This window comes from Artemia franciscana, chromosome 16, assembly GCF_032884065.1.
Source record: "Artemia franciscana chromosome 16, ASM3288406v1, whole genome shotgun sequence".
NCBI classification, from domain to species: Eukaryota; Metazoa; Arthropoda; class Branchiopoda; order Anostraca; family Artemiidae; genus Artemia; species Artemia franciscana.
The window spans coordinates 33,157,001-33,181,144 of NC_088878.1; the positions used below are offsets into that span (position 1 = coordinate 33,157,001).

The 24,144-nt window shown below is 35.1% G+C and overlaps 1 protein-coding gene across 1 annotated transcript in view; it reads right to left on the bottom strand.

The window, feature by feature from the left end:
* The window catches only part of LOC136036829 (uncharacterized), a 53,672-nt gene extending 31,316 nt beyond the window's left edge, over positions 1–22,356 (bottom strand). Inside the window, exons 1-3 of the mRNA XM_065719161.1 lie at positions 22,249–22,356; positions 18,435–18,587; positions 12,046–12,147 (exon numbers count right to left, since the gene is read on the bottom strand). Coding sequence (XP_065575233.1) covers positions 12,046–12,147; positions 18,435–18,480 — 148 coding nt within the window. The 5' untranslated portion in view covers positions 18,481–18,587; positions 22,249–22,356. The remainder of the gene's footprint in view (positions 1–12,045; positions 12,148–18,434; positions 18,588–22,248) is intronic.
* Between the last annotated feature and the right edge of the window lie 1,788 nt (positions 22,357–24,144).

Genomic DNA, 24,144 nt, shown 5'->3' on the forward strand with positions numbered 1-24,144 from the left:
TTAGTTAGGAATGGAAAGTACAATTGGATTTATTCTTGGTATTTATAAGTTTGTAAATCCGCTCCTTCCTAGCAAAGTGGGTAGCACACTAGAACTGGAATCCCTTGTCCATGAAAACAGTGGTTCGGGTCTCGGTGTCGCTGGTTAAATGATTTTGGTCGGGGTCAATAATATGACTCTGTAAGCTCGCCTAGAGTACACTCAGCTCTCTATCAGTACATTTAGAAATCTGGGGAAGGTAAATAGGACAGCAAATAGCGATGAAGACCACACTGCCTTTCCATCACAAACGTTAAAAACAAGAAGAACAATAGGGAATTCTTTTCGTAAGACAATGGAATTCTAATTAGAATGAATATTTAGGCCCTATGCCCAAGGGCCGTCCTCAGCAAAACATAAATACATAAAAGAAAAAAAGACTTACATCAACATACGACCAATAAAACTAAAATGAAAATTTTTTAAACAGTCCCAGCTTCCTTACTTCAGCAAAGTTCAACCAGGAGTGATAAATAAACTGAGGTGAAACAAGGCAATTCAATGAAATGAAAGAAGAATATTTAGAAACACATTTTTATTGCTAATCTTGCCTATTTGGCAGCTAACCTCAAAGGTCTTTTTGTAACTGGTTCTATTATGTCTACTGGTTTATTAAATATTTTGTAACATCGGTTTTAATTAAATTTGTGTATGGAGCATTTAGTGAATATTCCCCCAAGTCCTTATTTAAGGAAATATGATTATTAATCTTAAGTCTGATTTCAATTGCTTCTCGAAGTACCAGCTTTATGCCTAGGTTATTGCTAATAAGGACGGATTCTTCAAATAGTATTTTGTGGGTAGGATTTTCAAAAACATGGGTCCTTAAAGCAGAATCAAAAGAAACATTAGCAACATTAAAATTTGGAGCTTTGGTAATATCATCTTTATAATGTTGTAGGCGTTTCTCTAAATTCTGGTGTGTTCTACCTACATAGTATTTACCGCAGTCAGATTGTAATTAATAGACCCCTCTTTGGCAAGTAACTGGGGTTTTACCTTCACCAGAATTTAGGAAATTTATTATTTTGAGATTATTGGTAAATAATACATACAGATGAAAGTTCTTAAGCCGAACTGGCCAGACATGACAACAAACAACAAAGAGAGATAAAACTCCATAAAAAAAATCCTCAAACGAGACTGCGGCCAATAGAGAGAAAAGACTAAAATAACGCGGATATTTCATCGCGGAACATCAAAGCAACTGCTTTGGTGTTCTCATTGAAGTAACTCTAATAGCTTCTTTTCCCTACGTGGATCAGTAGCGATAATTGTATTTATTATTATTAGTGGTGGTTTTATTTGTTTTTAGTTTTGTTTTTTGTCTTTTTATCTTGTGCTGAGGACGCCTAGTTTAGATACAGGCGAAATATCCGCGTTGCTAGTCTTTTCTCTCTACTGGCCGCAGTCTCGTTTGAGTTTTTTTTGTGGAGTTTTATCTCTCTTTGTTGTTTGTAATACATACAGATTGCTTTGTGCGCGAACATTTTTAAGATTCGTAGTGAAATTGATTTTACGGGAGTGTCTATACGGGCTAGAGGAGTCTACTGTTAATTGTATTATTAATAAATAAAATAGGAAACCAATTTTTAAAAAGTATGTCCCTGATAGGTTTAGTTCTTCTGTGATGTGGGAATCAGAACAAATGTTTAGGGCATGATCGACGAGAGAGATTAATAAAGCTCCTTTTAACTTGTGGGGGGTGGTCTGATTAAAAATTCAAATATCTATTGTTTTGGGTTGTTTTTCTGTAAATAGAAAAATTGAGATTATCTATGCTACGAATAATTAACACATCTACGAATCAGATTTTATTTTCAATTTCTAAGGTAAACTGTAAATTTCTATCCAATGTATTAAGGTGATCTAAAAACCCCTAAGTACATTTTCCTCATAATTCCAAAGAGAGATTACGTCATCCATGTAACGTCCCCAAAAGATACATCTTTTTACAAATATATACCTTTTTTTGGAATTGTCTTGTTTCACCATGCTTTACTTATCAGTCCTCGTTTATATTGGCTGAGGTAAAGATACTAGGACTGTTTTAAAAAAGTCATTTTAGCTTTTTGGTTGTATGTTGTTATACGTCTTTTTTTTTCTTTTATATATTTATTTTTTTGCTAAGGACGGCCCTTCGACATAGGGCCGAAATATTCATTCAAATTAGAATGCCACTGCCTTAACAAAAGAATCTTCTATTTTTCTTTTTGTTTCTGATGTTTGTAAACAGGAAAGGCTTGCAAAATAACTGAACGGCTGGCCCCAGCCCTCTTGCACTTCCTGGGTGAAGGACCATGAAACAGAGACCAGCACCACCGATAGGGCTTTTAAAATCCAATTCCGCATTCTTTTTCATTTTTTTATGAGCTGTGGCATTTAACATATTTGAAATATGTCTAAAAGTAGGCAAGATAGGTAAGTGGCTAACTCAGTGCTTTTTAACATATCACACAGATATACTTTTAATTTTTGTGATGGGCTATACAAGTCACAATAGAAGCGATAATTCAACCTTGATATTTTCTTACCAAGCTGCTCTATACTTAATCCTGACGGTTGTGTATAAGGAATTTCTTTGTAGCTACGGATTAAAATAGAACTACAGTAGCTTGTTCCCGTTTAACCATTGAAAAACAAATTTCCATCATTAAACTAAAATCATTGAGTTAGCTTCTAGATTCCAAAGACATCAAACATGGTCTTTAATGTCGTCAGGAAACTTTTCAAAAGTACAGATAGCGTTGCTTATTATGAAAGACGAACTTAAATTTGCCTAATTTTTTTCCCCTCTGCTTTTTAAGATCGATGTTACTCTTTTGAGTTTGGTCAAACTGTAGGTTCCAGGGATTAACGTCTTTGGCATTGTCGGAACAGATTTTTGGGTAGCCATAATTGCATTTTTTGTCCCCTTTCTTCTAAGGCCGTGGTTGATTTTCCCATTTTTCTTTTGCCAAGTCCTTTGTCCTAAGGCCTGCAAAGAAAGGAAAACCGTGACTCTCAGGTCAGTTCCCCTATCTGCTCATGTATTGCGTTAGAATCAAATAAAATAAGAGACATGACTGAGAATTATGCAACCGTGAAGATTAAAAAAAATTAAAACCCATTTTGGAATTTAAAATAATAAAATACGTAACTAGCCGTAACTAGTTATTTTTTTATGGAAAAAGTGATCTTACAAAATATTGAAAATGAAAGAATATTCAGAGGGTTGTTGCGATTGATGATGAATTGCAAAAATACAAATTGTGGGAGCATTCTGCATCATCCACTAAAAGTGCAAAATTATCTCAAATGCGATTCAACTTTGCGAATTTATGGCATAGGAAAATCTAAACCACTGGACCACGCAAAAAAGAAGAAAAACTTCCACGACATCACCGGACTATTCCTGGATTCAGATTCTAAAAGACAACATTAGAAAACCTGGAGAGAATGCCATGCTTATTTTATTTAAGGCTGAAGAAAATGGAACAAGTCTTGACCAGGTCCGCCACAGGGAATTCCTCGAAAAAGTTGGAAGTTCTGGAAATTATGTAGAGGCAAAAACACTCCCAGCAACAAACGATGATTGCAAGCATCATTTGCTTCGAGCAGACTTCCAAAAACAAGCGTGGAAAAACGGTGAAAGTTGAATAGATCCTTTAGAATACGGCTTGATTACGCGGAAAGGAGATTTACGGCCATTCAGATAGATCACCGTCATCACCTTCCTTTTCTCTCAGTGTTTTACTGTAATTGCAAGAGCGACTGTTCGACGCTGCGATGTTCTTGCAAAAAGCATGGCTTAAAATGTACTTGGGCTTGTGGCAATTGTAAAGGAACAAGCTGCTCTAACTGCGAAACAGTTGGCGCCGGAAACCTTGAAGGTGATGGTAGCTATTCAAATCTTGAACAGCTTTGCCAAGTTTTAAGCCCCAAACAATTCTTTTGACTTTAAACATTTAGTTTCATGTTCATCAGCAAACCGCTTAAGGGGGAGGATGTTCCGTATTGACAATGTCGAAAAAGAGAGATGATCAGGAGTTAAAATAAAAAGGAATAAAACGGGTATTGGAGATGTCAGGCGGTTTTAACGATATGGTTTAATTAGGATAGCCTGAGTAAGGGTTGATCATCTGTCTTATTAACTTTGAGCTGAAGAAACCCTTTGGGTAAAGAAACCTGTTTGATGGGGGTGAAAAAACCACTTGCGTGGTCAGCAATGATAGTCATTTCCCATCCGACAACAACTTATTCATCAGTTGTAAATACCTTACCAAACTATGGTCCAAGGGGGATACTCTTCCCCGTGACAAGGTAACACTTCATCCCCCCAAACCTTTGTTCTACAACCTTATACCCAATATTCACCCTCAACAGGCATCAACATTTGTTCCTCATTTGACTAGGGATGGAACCTAGTGAAAATTCTTCATTTTTCCTTTAGAATTATGCTCCACTAACCTGTACTCCAGTCATTCTTGTGACTCTTTCTATCTTTAAGCAACAGATTTGCTAAAAAATAATAAAATAAAATAATTTTAGACTAGCAACAGAGTAACCTCTGAATTGATTCATATTTGTGGTTATCTTGAGAATTCCTTCTTCAAGAGTCTAATTTTTTTTAGGTGTGTATATAATACATTACTAGACAGCAGTTATGCTGGATGGGAGTGCATCCCGAGACAAGCTGATTTATAGCCAGAGTATGGAGAATGGCCAAAGATGGAAGATTAAAAGGTTTATTTTAGATTTTGAAGTTGGTCTTTTGAGTATTTTTTTTCTTTTTTTATTGCTATATAATAAGGTCCTGACCATGGAGACGTGGTGGGGGCCATTTCGTGAGGAGAAACTGGGACGTGGGGCCCCAATCGCTTATTCAATCAATGTCCTTTCATTTGTTTTGCAATTTAACACCAGTAAGTTTATCCCTTCCTTTTTCTGCTGAGAATCTTTCAAGTCTATGTGTTTATGAAGTCCACACAGAATTTGCGTCTTTTTGTATGAATGGAAAAATAGATAAATTCTCTTTAAGAAAAGTAATCTTTTAGCCTCCTGAGATTGGTCAGAGCGTTGTGCAACGGGGTACTTGTATAAATCTGAAAAGACGAGCTTTAAATTCGACGTTGAAAAGACGAGTTTTAAATTCGAGCTTTCTTCATTATTTTGTGCTTTTCCATGATTCTATGTTCAGAGGATAATAGTATGTTTTTCTTAGTTATATTAGAACAATAAGTTTTTTCCTAGTAACAGACCAATGAGTTTTGTAGTCGATATTTTGAGGGGGATTATTGGGAGGATAAACTTCATAAGTTGGATCAAATATTTCTTTACTGGAGAGGTTACCTAGAAGGGCAGCTTTATAGATTAAAACAATTTTTGCGTACTGGCTTTAATCAACGTCCAGTGATACCCGTAGCATACCACCTCTCCATACCCGTTTCAAGTGCGACGGTCTGAGGTTGATGTTGAGCAGTATCAGCTCAGTGTGATTCTAGATGTAAATTTTCACCAGGGAGATCTGACAACGCTATTCAAGTGGCCTAAGGTCCTAATGAATAGCTTTTTCTCATTGGAAGTTCAAGCTTCAGTACTTTTGGCAATCTCCTAAACCTTCTACAAGTATGTTTAAAGTGGCATTACGATACATGCTCCTTCTTAAATTCTCCTTGACTGGTTATGCTAATATGCAGGTTTTCATTGCTAAATTGCCGGTTTTCATTTCATTTACTAATATGCATGTTTCATTGCTTTTCATTTTATGTAAAAAATGAATTTTAAATAAAATTAGATAGTTCTATTTGCTCAATGTAATGAATTTACAAATCAGATAGCGTCTTGATACCTTGTCAGGCTGCATATGTATATTTTGTTTGCAACCATCTATTAAAGCAGACCTATGACTCAAATCCCAGTGTACCCAATTCTTCAGTTTGGGACGGGGGTCAGTGGCGTGACTCTGTAAGCTTAGCCAGAGTCGACCCTGCTTTAAATGGGTACCTGGAGAAATCTAGGGAAGGTAAACAGGAAGGGTGTGCGAAAGCACAGGATGGTTGGCCCTCAACCCCCATTGCACTTCCTGGCTGAAGGGCCAAGAAACGGAGATCAGCACCGCCAGTAGGGACTGTAAAGTCAAATGCCGTATCCTTTACCTTTTTTTTATGACTAACCAAGACCAAGAAAAGGCTGAAATGACATGAAAACAACGAACACGAAACTATGAAACACGGAACAATGAAACAATGAGAACAATGAAAATGAAATGAGGACAATGAAAACGAAATTCGAGCGTTACGATTTTCGTAAGTGAATAAATTAGGAAAGATCAGGAATATCAATTTTATTAGAAAAACAAACTCACTATAGGCATAGATAGTTAGATACCGTAGACATAGGTAGTTAGGTACCGTTGGCATAGGTAGTTAGGCACCGTAGGCATAGGTAGTTAGAGTTAAGGCAAATTACACTAAAAAAAATGAGCACAGTGATTTTCAACCAAGTGCATCAACAAAGTTCCAGCAAAAAAGTTCCAACAAAAAAAATGTGATATGCAAACATTTCAATCATAATCGTTGTAAATTTAGTAAGCAGTGCAAATTTTTACATATATGTGGTAATTTTATTTCAGGTAGTTGTAATTCCGTTAAGTGCAGTTTTGAGCATCTGAAGCTTTGCCCAGTTTTAGCTTGTAATGACAAATATTGTAGTTTTGCCCATGCACCAAAAGTAGATGATGTTAATTCTTCTCCCTGGGGCCCTGTTCCAGTGTCCCTGTCCAAAGATAAAAATTGTAAGAGCCACTCATCTCCCTTCCGCCGTTTTTTTTAGTGCACCGCACTCAAGCAAAAATTTCTCACCAAAGTTCATCAGGCACATCTCAAAAATTGACAAACCCTTCTTGATCCCGAACTCTCCTCCCTTATCCTTTGCTACCTCCTCCCCCTCCCCGCATACAGAAGTCCTATTTCCTCCCTCCTCACAGTATGCTGCCCTATACCCTCCCTACTCTGCCACTAACCAGCAATTTCTTGACGGACATGAATCACTATCACCAACCAGCCCCCCTTTCCCAGCACCTTACGAAACCCCACCCCCAGCCCATTCGTTTTATCCCTTGTGCCTACCCTGTCAACGTGACTCAGGTCTGAGACTTTTTGCATTCAATAATTGTCTTGTAATGAATCCTAATTGTTCTCCTCGTGCTTCATCCATATCATTGTCCGTTCCCCCACCCCCAAATCCCCAAGACGAATCCTTCTCTTACTCTAATAATTCATCTATCGATGTTGACTCTAAGAGTCATCCCATAAAAGTCAAATGTGCTCCCTCGGTCCCTTGTTCTGACTACATTAATCTGGCCCCCGCTAAAAGTCCCACCACACCCCCTGTACCCATTTGTAATTTAAATAAAGCTAAATGTAAAAATGGTACCTTTGCAGGTCGTTTTAAATTTCCCACACTTTTGTTATGCAACGCTGAAAGTCTTAATTTTGAAAAACTTAATGAATTAGGCTCCTTTTCTAAAATATATAGATCAGACATAATCGCTATTACTGAAGTACACGCTCAAAATACACACATGTTAAAAATGAATAATTCCACCCAGGTTATCAAACTCAGACACGAAACCCACCCTCTGGGTAAGAAAGGCGGTGGAATTCTTTTCTTTGTCCGTAATGATTTTTATCCTTCTGAAATATTAGTTCCTTGTCTTACTCCCTTTGATGAAATTTTGTGGGTTTGTGTTCGACCTAAGGTCTTACCACGTCCTTTCAATTTGATTGTTCTGTGTTGTTTTTACTACTCTCCTGGGCAGAGAGCGACTGAAAAAATAAATTTTATTGAAAAAGTGCATGGCAGTGCTGACTATGTACTATCTAAATACCGAAATGCTGGAATTTTCCTCTTAGGTGATGCAAATGAATTAAAACTTGAGTCTACATGTAATACTTTTAGTCTAAAACAAATTGTAAAAGTCCCTACTACCAAAGGCAATTCTACTCTTGATTTAATATGCACCAATATGCCAAATTTCTACAGACCCGTCACCATTCTTCCCCCTCTAGGAGGTAGTTACCACTTTAGCCTACTCCTATCTCCACTAGCTACAGTTAAACATTCCTTTACTATTACTGAAACCGTCTTTAGACCTCTAATTGACTCAGGACTCTATAATTTTGGCTCTTGGATCACTAGTGAAAATTGGTCCCCTGTGTACCAAACAAATGATGTCGACTTCAAGGCTTTGTCCCTCCAAAATTTATTGAGGAGTAATTATGAAGCCCATTTTCCGGTGAAAAAATTAAAATATGCTCTATCGATAAACCTTACATCACTGCGACTTTTAAAAAACTAATAAGGAAAAAAATCAATTTGTTCAAGCAAGGACATATCACACAGGCTAATGATCTAAGAAAGTTCCTCAAGAGAAAATTGAAAAAGGCAGCTTCTGAGTATTACAATAGTAAGGTTAAGGATTTGTATTCTAACAAACCCAAACAATGGTACAGGAAAATTAAAGAGATTTGCGGAAAAAACCCTGTTGAAGTTAATTTTCATCTCCCTGAGCCCCCTTACAAGATAGACAACGATTTGAACCTGCATCTTGCGTCCATAGTACAAAGTCTCCCCCCTTTCACTGGCTCAGGTCAAACTATTCCTCCCTCCACCTCTTTCCCCCAAATTTCTCCCTCTGATGTACAAATAAAATCCGAAAGCTCAAAAAATCAAGTACTTGCCCATTAGACATCCCAATTGACTTGATTAAAGCCTTTTCAGAGACAATTGCTGGACCTTTATGATATTTTTAACCAAATTACAAAATCTACTAAATTTCCAAGTTGCTGGAAACTAGGTTTTATAACACCCATCCCAAAGAAATCTTCCTGTCTGACTATAACCAACATGCGTCCTATTACACTCACTCCAGTTTTTTCTAAGCTTTACGAAGGGTTCCTTTGTGACTGGCTTAAAATTAAAATTATACCACGCATTGACATCCGACAGTTTGGTAATTTAAGAAAAACCTCCATCACCCATTACCTTGTACACTTGATTCACACGATCCTAAGTGAACTAGAGAAACCAAATGTTTGGCTAAACCTGGTTTTAGTCGATTTCCAAAAAGCGTTCGACTTAGTTGACCACACTATCCTAATTCGTTTACTACATCATAACTTTGAAATTGACCCACTTTTAGTAAATATTGTTATATCGTTCCTTTCAGACAGATCACAAGTTGTAAAATACAAAAATACCTTCTCTAACCCCCTCCCTAGGTACTTTGGAATACCTCAAGGAACCTTATTGGGACCACTATTATTTCTTGTCATGATTAACGAAATTGGCAAGGAATTCCCCCAAAGATGGAAATATTTATTTATTTTTATTTTCTTTATTTCCCTCAAAAAATGAGGTGTACGCTACAATATAATATAAAGAAAAAACAACTGATAACACTTACAATCAAAACCTATCAAATATTGATCCAACACTTAAAAAAAAAAAAAATATATGTGGATGACTTGTCGATCCTTGAAGTATGTCATAGGAATATTAAAAGTGACCCCGTTGAAATCCTAACCCAATGTTCGGATGAATCTAAGAATCTAAATATGACAGTAAATCCCACTAAATCACAGATAATGACGATCAATTTCTTTAAATCTACTCCTGTTTTTTGCGACCCGATCCCAAGCAAAACGCTAGTGAAACATGTTAAGCTTCTTGGTGACACAATTTCTAGTGATCTTAAGTGGGACACACATGTTCCCAACATTGTTAAACAAGCAAATGTTTCACTATCCATTTTTAAGCTGCTAAACAAATTTAATTGTCCTAAGATACATTCCCTCCGTGTTTACTTATCCTTTATCAGGCCGTTATTGGAATATGCATGTCCGGTCTGGCATTCGCAACTTTCAAATGAACTTAGTGACAAAATCGAGTCAGTCCAAAAGCGTTCGCTCAGGATCATTTACAAAGAAGGCAAAATTCCATACTCCTTCCTCCTTAAAGCTGCACGCATTACCACCTTCAAAGAAAGGAGGGAAAAAATTTGCCTGCTTTTCGCTAAATCAGTCATTTCCAATCCCCGTACTGAGGACTTACTCCCTGATTTTCACAATCCCATTAGACTCCGACTCCCCCGGTCAGCCTCCTTAGCAATCCCAACTTACTCTCCGATCCATGCTGTTACAGAAAGGTTTCGTAAAAGTTTTATACCCTTTATTCTGGAACACCTTAATAATAATTCGTGATTATGTACTTGCCAAATTCCCCTTTTCCTCTATTGCCGTTTTTTTAATTTAATTGTTAAGTTTACTGATTTGCCCTTTATCTTTGATGATTTTGCTTTTTTAATTTCTTTTAATTTTAAGTGTTTGACTTAATGTACTGTTTTAAATTTTTTTTTCTTGGCTTTTACTGACATATAAAGCGAATTCGGCTCTATAGAGCTTGTGATAGTCTTCTGAAAATAAATATTATCTTATCTTATCTTACCGGAGGCAGTTTTGCAGCTTTTGATGCTAGAAAGTAAACACTAAAAATGTGGGGGAGAAATAAGCAAAATAATCAGCTAAAAACACATGGCAACAAACAGCTTAACAAGGTAAAGCTTCCCTTTTAAAGCGTAGGCGTCTTCAGGAGTCAATAGTTGGTTAATTTTTTGTTTTTGCAGACAAAAAGTACAGTCAAATTTGATCAGTTAATACTGCTAATTTATTTTTCACGTTTTAAATGTTTTAAACCCCTGGAATGAACTGTGCGAAGCAACAGTCTCAGCCCCCACCCCCGAAGCATTCAAGAAGGCACTGGACAAAGAGTGGGCCACGAAAGACTGGAAGTATGAGTGGGACATTCCGTCCTGCTCATACCTGCTATGAGACATCACCGATTCAACTCAGGAGCATTCAACAGATCTACAGATCTTAATTTGCTCCGAAGTACAAATTAAGGTAATTAAGGTAAAATGACAACACTGACAAAATCTGATATTGCCCCAAAATCTTAATAACTTAAAAAGAAACAAAAAGATAATCTTTCATAATTTCATATCGATTTCTTTATGCTTTGGTTTATTTTTAAAGGATTTAATTTTGTGACTGGAATTTGTACATGTTTAATGTTGCTGAGATTGTTTTTCAGGTTTCGCTCATACAAATAATGATGAAGAATACAATGAGGAATTATTTTAAGCCAATGAAATTTTAATAGCTGGATATTTCGACTCTATATCTAAGAGCCATCATCAGCCAAGCAAATTGATAAATAACAAAATCTACAATCAATTACATAACAAATGAATCTACAATTCTGTCCTGTTTTACCCTTCGTTTTTCGTATTATGGATAGGCGATGTAGCCTTCATCATTATTTACGTTCCTGGCAATTGTGCTTCTTAGGTAAAATTTGAACTGGATTTAATTTGCCCGCATCAAACGAGAATGTACCATAAAACAACAGCGTAGATGTCACTAATGGTGTTTGAATATTTTACCTTTGCCATTATCAGTGAATGAATCCACCTCGATAAATTCATCGCCAATTAGTCACTGTTCACATGTATGCAATACAAATGAAATTTTCTCAAGATCATTATCGATATTAACAGTAAAAAAGACCAAGTTTGTAATGCTCAACAGATATAACTAAAGAAGGTTAAATGGCCGCAACAATATATATATATATATATATATATATATATATATTACATATTAGACCATAAGCATTCTAGTGTTGACACAGCAGGATTTGGAGAAGTTGAATATTTGGGCAAAACAATATATGTAAATATTTCATTTAATAGGTTTTTATTTAATTAGTTACAATAAGAAGAATATATGGTTTTCCAAATAAAAAGTTCAATTTTTAGATAAAAAATTCGTCGGAAGCAATTAGCTTACGAGTTGTTTCCATAAGCCATTAGATTTAATAAATCAAAAATTAGATGTCAACAACAAGTTAGCAAGAAACATAATTATGTCCCGTGAGATTTTTTAACATATCAAACAAACAAACCTCCATTTTTGTCCTTTGAAATCGCCGGTGGATTAGGCTCTCTCTCAAAAATTTCTTCATGATTATATGACAAAATACAACTAGGTTGTTCTTGTTCGACCTCTAGAAGAAGAAAAATATACATTAATAGAACTGACAAAACATATTGAACTTGCCCATTTAATAAAAATACAAATTGAAATTTTTAGAAGCCATCTTACATTTAAATTGAAGAATACAAAGAAATACCTTTTACTCGACTTAATTTTATGGATTGATTTTCGTTTTTTTTTTTAATACTGAGTAACAAAAATACAATAAACACGACAAGACAGTTTCCAAATAAAAAAATTTGGTTATATAGAATGTTAGCAAAATTCTATGCTTAGTGGATGAACTTTTGAGAAAAATGATTAAAACAACCCTGACTTCAGACACTGGAAATCCTTAACTGTCATTGTCAAATAAAAAAAAATATCTCAATTCGATAGGCAAATCACCATAAAAAAAAGTACTGGTGTTTGATCTTGATTAATGCCTTTTAAGACGTTGTTCTCGTTTTTGTTCCATCTGGGTTAGCTAGTTTGTCTGTGTTGTATGCAAAAGAGTTTCAGTCCACTCCTGACTAACCATAAATTTTTAAAACGATTCAAGATAAATTACCAAGAAACCAGAGTATTGAGGTGCCTTGGTGAGTTTGATTTCGGCTGTGTAATACAGAACCCGACTTGAGCCTAGCTGCAGCAACACACCCCCACCCCCGGCCTGAAGCAAGGACTTAAGTGGTCAAGATGCGTTTTTAATCCAATATAATAGACCAGAAGAGAATACTGGATCCAAACATCCTATGTCACGCGATTTTATGGTGCTTTTCGCGGATTCAAGAATTTTCCATATAAACCACTCAATGAAAATATGAAAAACTTTCCCAACCAAACAAAATCTTGTGTACACACCTCAGAAACAATAACAGATAATAAAAAAATAATTCTGTACCTGCAGAAATTTGTATATGTAAAAAGATTAATACTTTTAGTATTTCTAGTAGTTTGTTTGCAAATTAGACATTTGATTTCTTTCAAATAAATCTTACTTGGGCATTAACATTTTTTTCATCATGTTTTTTCTTTTTTCTTTTTACTTAAGAAGACCCACTAAAAAGCTCTTTATGAAGATTTAACTGCAATCCTTTCATAAAAAAAATTGCTTTCTTAAATTTATTTCTTTTTCAAAATCTATAGCATTTGATTGCATCTTAGATAACTTCCAAGACCACACTGCCTTTCCATGACGAAAGTAAAACAGTTCAAAATAGGGATGAAACCTTTTTATTGACAGCGAACAGATATAAAATTTAACTGGATATTTCGAACACATATACAGTGTTCATCATCAGCAGTAAAACTAAAAGACATGAATAAAAAAAAGTGGTGAAACAGTTTTGGAAGTCGGTGTAATTATGAATTTAGTTAGGTTGTGTAACACGTTCTCTTATTTTTTTTTTTCAATTCAGAGGAGGTTTTTTCGAATAAGTAAATGGTTTACCCATGGGCGCCCGTTTAAGTCCTTTATTAGCAAATTGTTTTGTAGAAAATATTGAAACAATAGCTTTAGATTCATACTTTTTAAGACATAAATTTTGGGGGAGATATATGGATGACATAATTTCAGTATGGAATTATGAGGAGGGGGAATTAAAAAGTTTTTTAGAACATCTTAATTTTTGGGGAGGTGATTTAAAATTTACAATAGAATTAGAAGAGGATAAGAAACTTCCTTTTCTGGATGTTCTTCTTTTAAAAAATGAAAACAGTCTGAATTTTAAGATTTACAGAAAACCTACTAACAATAACAGATTTTTGTCGTTTTTCTCCGGTCATGCTCGCCAAGTAAAAATTGGTTTAATCATATCCTTAACTGACCGTATTTTTAGAATTTGCTCTCCAAAATTTATTGAGGAGGAATTATTGCTGTTAAAAGAGATTTTAATAAGTAACCATTATCCGGGTTGGTTAATTGACCAGACTTTTTCGAAAAGAAGGAAAAAATTTCTAGAATTTTCTGACGATATTCTGGAAACAACAGAAAAGAAAGATATTTTTTGTTCTCTACCATATGTTCCAGGGTTGAGTGAAAAGCTTAAAAGAATTTTACAAAATAATGGCTTAAAGTAGCTTTAAGAGGTAGTAATACTTTGGCTAGTTTTTTAAATTCTGGAAATGATCGAACTTCCGTAGAGCAACAAAGTGGGGTTTATAAAATCCCATGTAGCCTACTTGTGGAACCTCTTATGTGGGACATACTAACCAGAATTTAAAAATGAGACTGCTACAACATTATAATCCTATTTCATCGTCTTTAAAGCAAAATACCAAACCTGAAGATTTCACGTCGGCCCTCTCGGAACATATCTATAATTTTCCAAATCATTTTATTTTGTTTGAAAATGTTTCTTTGATTTCTAGGGACCAAGGTTTAAAGCAAACAAGGTTCGAAACAATCGAAATTAAAAAAAATTTATTCAAGAATAATTCCATAAACAGAGATACAGGTGAATTTGGATTGAATGCAATTTATGATAATTTACTGAGTTCAAATAAAGTAAATATCATCTCACCTAAAAGCTATGACCTCTGTCCACGTAATATGTCAGATAAATCGAATGAACCGGAACTGAAAAGGTCAAAGAGACTGGCTTCCGCTGTTGAATTGAAAAAAATAAGAGCAATAAACTATATGTAATTAGTTTATTAGGTATAAATTTTGTTTGGTTTTATTCATGTCTTTTAGTTTTACTGCTGATGATGAACACTGTATATGTGTTCCAAATATCCAGTTAAATTTTATATCTGTTCAATGTCAATAAAAAGGTTTCATCCCTATTTTGAACTGTTTTACTTTCGTCACGGAAAGGCAGTGTGGTCTTCGAAGTTGTTTAATAAGTGAAAATAATAAATATATGATTAATTAATGAATAAAATAAAAATAAATTACAAATAATTAAATAATAATGGTTGAAATAATTAATCATAATTCAAATTACAAGCTGAAAAACAATTAAATTGTTTTACTTTTGATTGCAATTGTTTTACTTTTGATTGCATCTGAAATGTTAAATAAGAGCAATACATAAAGTCAAAACATTTTATGAGTTAATGGTTTTGAAGTAGTGTTTTTTCCCAGAATAGCGAGTCAGAAGGAGATTCACGCTTTTCTAAGGTATCTTAACGCATATCTAGGCTTTCTATATAATCATAAAGTCTAATACATAGCTACATTTATTCCATGAAATACGGCGTTTCAAGGGGGTTCTAACCCAATAAGGTAAATTCCTAAATCTAAAAAATAGGTAGTGTCACTACTGAAATTTCGAATGAAATTCGTCTCTCAAAACTTTATACAATCGTCCATAGCTGTGGGAATGGCTTGAGTTTAATAGCTAATTTCAGAAGCCGTAAACATATATTTTTTATAATAAATTCATCCAAAACCAGTAAAAACTCACCTGACATAGCGATTTATATAGAATTTCTCACAAGTTTTTTTTATCAACAATATTCATTTGACTCAACAGGCTTTTCAAAATACCCACCAAGAAATAACCTGCATTACAAATTATTTGGATTTGATCACATTCGGTCAACTTCAGTCATGTTTTATTTATTTTTGGAAACATAAACCAGTGTAATCAAAATCAATTGAGCTTAGTTATTTTGTTGACTTACTTAACTTAAGTCCCGTACATCCTTAAAGGTCTTCGAGGGGCCCTTTTCTTCATAATGGCAAGAATTCACCTTATGTATGTCTTATGATCTTCAATTAGATAGAGAAGGCATGGGCGGCAGTTATTTGCAAACTTGTCTTTCAATCTCTTTTGAATAAGACCATGAGAGCGAGAGCCATGATTTCTTATTTTGCAGTTGATTTTTTGGAAACGGGACTGATTCATCCATCCAACATTACCGAGCACCCAAAGTTGCTGGAGCCGCTGGAGCCAGAAGCCGCTAGAGCTGGATTCTTGATGGGAGTCATTTGTTAAATTTTAAGGCGTTTGAAGACTTCGAAATTTGAGATTCTTACAAGATAGACGATTCTGGCAATTTGGCAGAGGCATTGAGTTTCAGAAGCTCTGACTTAAAACTACCCTTTTGTTTTAAGGACCTAAATTTCACTAGAGTATTTTCTGATGGGGGTGATCAAGGTTTAGAAACGTCAAGACTTAAGCTAAAGTAATAAACCCTTGCTACACTATGCAGGAAAAAGAAATTTGAAAATTGGAACTCATAAGAGTAAGTCAATTTTTTTATATTTTGAATGGTTGTTGTTAATGGTGAACAGAGTACCAGGCTAGAGGATTTTATCAGCATTGGCTAGTGCGTTTGTCAGACAAGCTAATTTCTTTCACTAGTGACAGGATGATTGTGAAAATGAAAGTAAAAAACAAAAAAAAAGGCTTCCTTGGAATAATCCTACAGACATCTGAAAGTTGTCACTGAAACATTCACTAGTCTTGACACAACCTCTAAATTTAAAATGCATATCTAGATACAATCAACTAGGTTTTGTGGAATTCCATATAGGAGAATATACTGCTGGTCATTTCTTTAAATAGTGAATTCCCTGTTTAAAGCTGATAAAGCATTGGTAAAGGCTGCTGCCAAACACCAAATATTTTTCTAATTTCTGGTGAACTGCTAAAATTTAGTCAATGCACTGGATTGAGAGCCTACTTGGTATTCTTAGATGACTGAGGAAAAAACAGCCCTGATCTGAGGAAAATACAGCATCTGGATTCAGGTTCTTTTATTATTTAGAATAATTACAACATAAGCGTGACCTACTCCCAGCAGAGAGCATATCTCGAATGACATGGGAGTTATATATGAGTATAATATAAGCGATAATTTTCGCTATCTGATTTGTTATCCTGACAGAATGGAAATTATTGAATGGCTCCTTTAATCCTTTTTTGTATAGTGGAGCAATTGTAGATTTCCACTATGATATCATGCAATATATGTGTACTCAGGCAACAGATACAATCTTGTGAGGAAAATCTATAAGAGGTTTACAACAGACTTTCAGTACTTGTGCTTGGATTCCATCCAGGCCAGGGGCTTATTTTTCTTCAGGGTTCAGATATTGTCTACCACCTCTGAACCAAGGAGAAGTGAACTGGAGACTGATACTAGAACAGAAAACAGGTCAAAAATGTAGACCTTTGAAAAAGATACTTGGATTAAGTGTTTCTTTGAAATACTCCAGCCATTATAACCAGATGCTTTCTGTGATTTATATCAAAGAGCTGTTTTCATCAAGCAGCATACAAGATCTAACATTGCTCTTGGTTGCTAGCTCCAAACTCTATTATACTTGAAGTGTGACCTGTCTGTTTTAAAGTTTGATTCACACTCTTTGTATTTGCCTTTTATGCTATAAAAATGGGCTATAAGTGCAGATTTTCTTTATACTTGAAGTGTGGCCTGTCTATTTTAAAATTGATTTTAAAATAAAATCAATTTTATTGATTTTTCCCTCCCCAAAGAGAGAGGATCCGTTCCGGTTATGTCGATCATGTATCTAGGAATTGTGATTATTTTTCCCACCAAGTTTCATCCCAATCCCTCCACTCTAAGCGTTTTCCAAAATTTTAGGACCCCCCCCCCCAACTCCCCCCAATGTCACCGGATACGGTCCAGATTTAAAATAAGAGCTCTAAGACATGACATCCTTTGAAACATCGAATTTCAATAAGATCTGATCACTCCTTCATAAGTTAAAAATACCTCATGTTTTCTAATTTTTCAGAATTAACCCTCCCCCCAACTCCTCCAAAGAGAGCGGATGCGTTCCAGCTATGTCAATCACGTATCTAGGACTTATGCTCATTTTCCCACCAAGTTTCATCCTGATCCCTCCACTCTAAGCGTTTTCCAAGATTATAGGTTTCTCACCCAAACTCCCGCCCAGTGTCACCTGATCTGGTCAGGATTTAAAATAAGAGCTCTGAGACACGATATTCTTCCAACAACAAATTTCATTAAGATCTGATCGCCTGTTCCTAAGTTAAAAACACCTCCTTTTTTCTAATTTTTCCTATTTAACCATCCCATGATGGTTGAATTGGGGAAAAGACAATTTATAATTTAATCTGGTTTGGTTCCTCATACGCCTGCCAAATTTCATAGGCCTTGCTTACCTGGAAGTGCCTAAAGTAGTAAAACCAGGACAGACAGACCGACAGAATTTGCAATTGCTATATGTCACTTGGTTAATATCAAGTGACATAAAAAAGATAAAAATCTTGAAAGACATTTGAAGACAATATGTATCTGGAAGAAATAAACTCAAAAGTAAGAAAATTTAAGAAAACTAAGAAAAACACAAAGGAAACAAACAGTTTGACTCACCTCCCTGAATTAGTGGAACCTCAATGAATGTGATGTTTTCTGTCATTTCTAGGTTTGTTTAACTATTTTAAAATCACTTCTTTCAAAAAAGCCAGGGCTCAATCAACTCAAATAAAATCTGCTCTTCTTTATAAGACAAATGAACTACAATTCCTGTAAAATAAAGACTTCAAATAAATACTGTCTTTAAGTGAAGCCTAAACTGAATGCAAACCAGGCCACCACTATTTCCCTCCTTCATCAAGTCCTTTCAGCTTCCCTCACCGATAATCAGGAAACTCAAGAGCAATAATTCACAACAAGGCATAAATCCAGAGTAAAAAGTTCCCTAATTAAGATAGTTATTCAAAATTCAGAAAATTTTGTAATGAAATGAAAGATTTGACCCAAGACAGAGTTGCCAAATCTGATGATTCCCTTGCAGTTAATGCTCCAAATTCTTCTGTGGGCTTTTTATTATCCAAACATTCTAACTTATTTCACATTATAAAACTTGTAATGGCTCCTTTACACATTGCTGAAATGCATATGGAAATCTGGCTGTATCTTTTTGAAAGATGGCCCAGAATTCTGTCCTTGTATTAAGGCAAAATTTTCAAATGGAAAAATCAGTGTGGATTGACTGCATCTCCTCTATCCTCTGTCTGCTTCTTAACTGATGAAATTACCCAGCATGTATAATTTGATTGTCAGCCACTGATTGTGGAGACTATTTCCCTTAAGCGCCTATGCTACATGGCTAATATACCAAATACCTACACTGTAATCCTGAATTCTAACCTGCCTTGGCACATTGATAAAAAAAATTTAAAGCTTCTTATGATATCTTAAAGAAGAGAAAAATTGTGCAGTGATCACTAATGCATGTTGAAGAAAAAAAGGTTATTCATCATTTGTCTTGGAGAGTGCAGAAGAGTGGGGATGAGTGGTAGGTACTGTATTGATACTGACTGGCCTACAGGCCTTTAACTGCTGAGAATAGGCAACTCAAGCACCTGCACTTCCCATAGCCCATCAATGAATTAAGAACTTGAATTAGGATTATGGGTTAAAAACTGACAGGAAGACCTGGTTATTTCAAGGACTTGGTCACAGATGAGGATAATGGATTTCTGATTATCTGAGATTCTTTTAGGGGAGTCAGGGGAGTGAAAGGACTAATTGGCAGCTAATATACCCTGTATACTAATTTTGGAACTGGAAGAAAAAGTTCTAGAAAAAGAATATTGGCTTATTTGATTCCTGGTTTAGTCCTTGTACTGCAAACGGTGGCACAGAAGACAAAAAGATATAGAAATTCAGTCTGAAATAAAAAAGATTTTGATGTTCTGTAGTCATAGTTTTTTGTTGATGAAAGCTAGAGAATTTTTCAAGCAGAAAAATGGACAGAATCTTGACACGGAATGCTAAATCCAAATGGATTCCTGCATTGTGTTAATGAACCATTAATCCTTTCCCTGGAAAGAAAATTCTAAACAAAGGTGGACATTGTGATGTAAAGATGGACCAATGATATCCATGTGTTGTGATATTTTGAAAAGGCTATGATGTCCTGTCTTATTGCTTTTCTAAATCCCTCTCTATTTTCCCTTTATGATTTTCAGTTTGATTTCTGAATGAAGACTCAACTGAATATGAATGAGTCAACTGTTTGAATTAGTACATTTGGTGTTACATTCAGGATTAATTCCTGCTATTATAATCCTGTATATTCAGATGAAATTTAATTCTTCAATCTATAAAATTCTGTTGCAAAAAAAAATCTCATTTTGGTATAAAAAAAACTTTTTTGCCAGCTGACCAATGGTCTGTGTTGTACAGGTACCAATCTACTGATTTGATTCCTTCAGCTGGGATTTGGGGACAAATCATCCAACACTTCCTGTATTTTCCCCCTGACTTCCCCAGGTACCCATTTAGAGCTGGGTCAATCCTGGATGAGCTTACAGGATCAGATGATTGACCCCTGTAACAAGCCAAATAACCAGCAACACCAAAACTTGAACCCCTGACCTCAGGAGTTCTAGAGCAGAGCAAAAACCACTAGGCTAGCACAAATATTTGGGTATAAGGGGAGGGGAATGTAAAATCTTGGGAAGTCTTATCATTGAAATGGGTCAGGTTAGGAGATGAAACTTTCAGCAATGAAACCACAATACTCTGTGATAGTATTGCAAAGCTACTGTGTCTAACCTCTTCTGATTTTAAAGCCTTAGAAATTTACCTACTTTACAGGTCTATTAGCTGTTGGAATTTAGATAAAACAACACCATACCTGAATTTTCAGTTTCTCTTTCTCTGGTTTTAGTACTCAAAAATGTAACTCCTATTATTTGAGTACAATTTAAAGCCATATCAATGGTTTTTTCTTACTTTAGGAACTTTATTTGCAGATCTATTAAATCTTGTAAATTGTAATTGAGCAAAGTTTTGATGTTGAAAACAGTTTTAGGTAAAATTCTACTTTAGCTACTTTTGGCTATTGTGGAAAGTTATTCTTTTAGGGGAGTCAAGGGAGTGAAAGGACTAATTGGCAGCTAATAGAATAGAATATATTTATTCATTACAATAGCCAGAGCTAGCATTAACATGTCATGACAAAAATAATTTATACCTTCAAAAACACTCACAGGAAAATTTAAACAAACATTTTATTAATCAAACACATATTAATCAAACATTAAATATTAGTCGCATCATTATTATTAAAATGATGTGTAAAATATGGAAAAAATGATTTACAATATCTCTCAGTACTATAGGCTGAGCAAGTCAGTAACTGTGGATAATTCTTTTTTATTTGTCAGAGTCTAGTAACTGTTCCTTCTGTTGGGGGGCTCTCAAGGTTGGGTAGCAGACAACAATGAGTTGGGGAATTCAAACAATTTAGTCCCAATCAATATGTTAAGCCATGTCAACAACTATCAAGTGAGTCCAAATTGAGTTGTTTCAGTGCATCCTTGTAAGTTGAGTAGTTTTGTCCAAGTACAATTTTTACAGCTCTTTTTTGTATTGTCTCAAGTCTATCTGTTTCATCTTTTGTCAATCCTGGATGCCAAACAGGGCGTGCATACTCAAGAGAAGGTCTAACAAAGCTGCAGTATACAGACTTTAAAACCTCAGTACCAACTCATTTTAGGTTGGAAAATGAATGTAAAAGTGAGATGCCTTTTTTAGTCAGATAGTCAACGTGCAAATTCCATCTTAAATCATTGTCTAAAAAAATCCCAAGTATTTTAACAGTTTTCTTTGTTGGCAGTATGGAATTATGAGAAGAGTGGTTGTTACCCTTTAGGAAGGAAAATGTCAAATACAAGCTCTTAGTTTCACTGACCGTCAGCTTTACCTTTCCTAATTCAGCTTTTAGATCATAATAGATTTTGATCAAGTCAGACTGTTCAGTAGTTGGAGGGCTTAGTCGCAGTGATAAAATAGTTAAATCATCAGCAAATTTAAAATGCTCACAAATTGTTGTTAAAATACAGTTCAGGACCCTCTAAAAGGAGTCCTGAACTTAAGGTCAGGACCCTCTAAAAGGAGAAGGGGTGGAGGTAGGTACTTCAAAATACCTTCCTGAGACATACTTTATTACATAGATCCATCCCTGAAAGTTTCATTTTCCTTACCTAGCCCCTTTCCCAGATAAGAAAGAGTAAGTAAACTAGAATTTTACACTCAGGCACCAAACAATAATAAGTCTGTCTCAGCTCATTAGGGAGGTAATCAGAAAATTTACCACCTCTTTAACTTTACATCTTGGTGTTAGGCCTATATGAAAAAGAAATTCAAAAAAAGAATCTATTAGTGTATTCACCTGTGTCTGTCAGTTATGGATCCTCTTATAGCCTACGTTGACCTTGAAAATTCGCTAAAATTAAGAGCAATAGCCTACGACCAAGCTTTGCAATTTGAAATCATATTTTCAACATGTTGAAAATTTTGAATTTTTAATTACAAACGAGGCCATCTGCTATTCCACAGCCTAGAGCCTCGTTTTCACACAACTCACATCCAACACGGAATTAAACACAGGTTTGGTAGTTCGTCATTTTAAATGCCGAGTTCAAAACCGCTAATCAAACAGTTCGTGGTAACGAACTGTAGCAAGGAGCGACCCGGCTCATTAGTAAACAAAACTCTAAAAAATGAATTTTGATACGAATAGTTACATAAAAAGAATAGCATTTTAATGCTGATTTTAAATATTAAAGTTTCATCAAGTTTAATCTTACCCATCAAAAGTTACAAACCTGAGAAAATTTGCCCTATTTTAGAAAATACGAGGAAACACCCCCTAAAAGTCGTAGAATCTTAACGAAAATCATACCATCAGATTAAGCATATCAGAGAACCCTACTGTACAAGTTTCAAGCTCCTATCTACAAAAATGTGGAATTTTATATTTTTTGCCAGAAGATAAATCACGGATGCGTGTTCATTTGTTTGTTATTTTTTTCCCAGGGGTGATCGTATCCACCCAATAGTCCTAGAACTTTGCAAGAGGGCTCATTCGAACGAAAATGAAAAGTTCTAGTGCCCTTATTAAGTGACCAAAAATTGGAGGGCACCTAGGCCCCCTCCCACGCTCATTTTTTTCCAAAGTCGTCAGATCAAAATTCTGGAATAGTCATTTTATTCAGAATAGTCGAAACACCTTTTAACTATGTCTTTGGGGACAACTTACTTCCCCACAGTCCCCGTGGGAGGGGCTGCAAGTTATAAATTTTGACCGGTGTTTGCATATAGTAATGGTTATTGGGAAGTGTACAGACGTTTTCAGGGGAATTTTTGGTTGGGCGGGGGGGTTGAGAAGAGGGGGTTATGTGGGGGAAACTTTCCATTGAGGAATTTGTCATGGGGGAAGAAAAATTTCATGAAGGGAGCGCAGGATTTTCTAGCATTATTTAAAAAACATGAAAAAATATATATGAAAAGTTTTATTCTTTTTCATAGTTGAATAGTTTTATTCAATTATTTATTCTACGGCCTTTTTGATTCAGGGGACAAAATTTAAGCTTTGGTGCAAAGAGGGAGGTATTGACGAGTGAGCGAACCCTCTCATATACGTAATAAAAACATACAAATATAGAAGTTTGTTACGTAAGCTAATTCGTAAGTTACGTATATTTTTTACTAATGAAAACGTTCGTCAAAAACTAAAAATTCTAGTTAGTACCCAAAAAATTTGAGGGCAACTGGGTCTCCTCCCCTCCTTTTTTCTCAAAATCATTCGATCAAAATTATGGGAAAACTAATAAAGCCAAATAAATAAATACGCAAATTTCGCTTTAATTATTCATCTGCGGAGAGCCGAAATCAAAATAAGGATTAACTAAAAAACGTTCAGAAATTAAATAAAAAAAAAAACAAGTTTTTTTTTAACTGAAAGTAGGGAGCGAAATTAAAACTTGAAACGAAAAGAAATTACCCCGTATATGAAAGAGGCTGTTCCCTCTTTAACGCCCTGCTCTTTACTCTAAAGTTTTTACTTTTTTAAAAAGTAGAGTTGAGAGAGAGTCAAACTTTAGCGCAAAGAGCAAGGCGTTGATGAGGGAGCAGCCCCTTTCATATACCGGGTAATTTTTGTTCGTTTTAAGTTTTAATGTCGCTCCTTACTTTTAGTTTTAAAAAACTTGTTTTTTTACTCCTCAAATACTTCTTATCTGTACTGACAACAAAACTCATGTTAAACCATTTTGCAATAGAACCT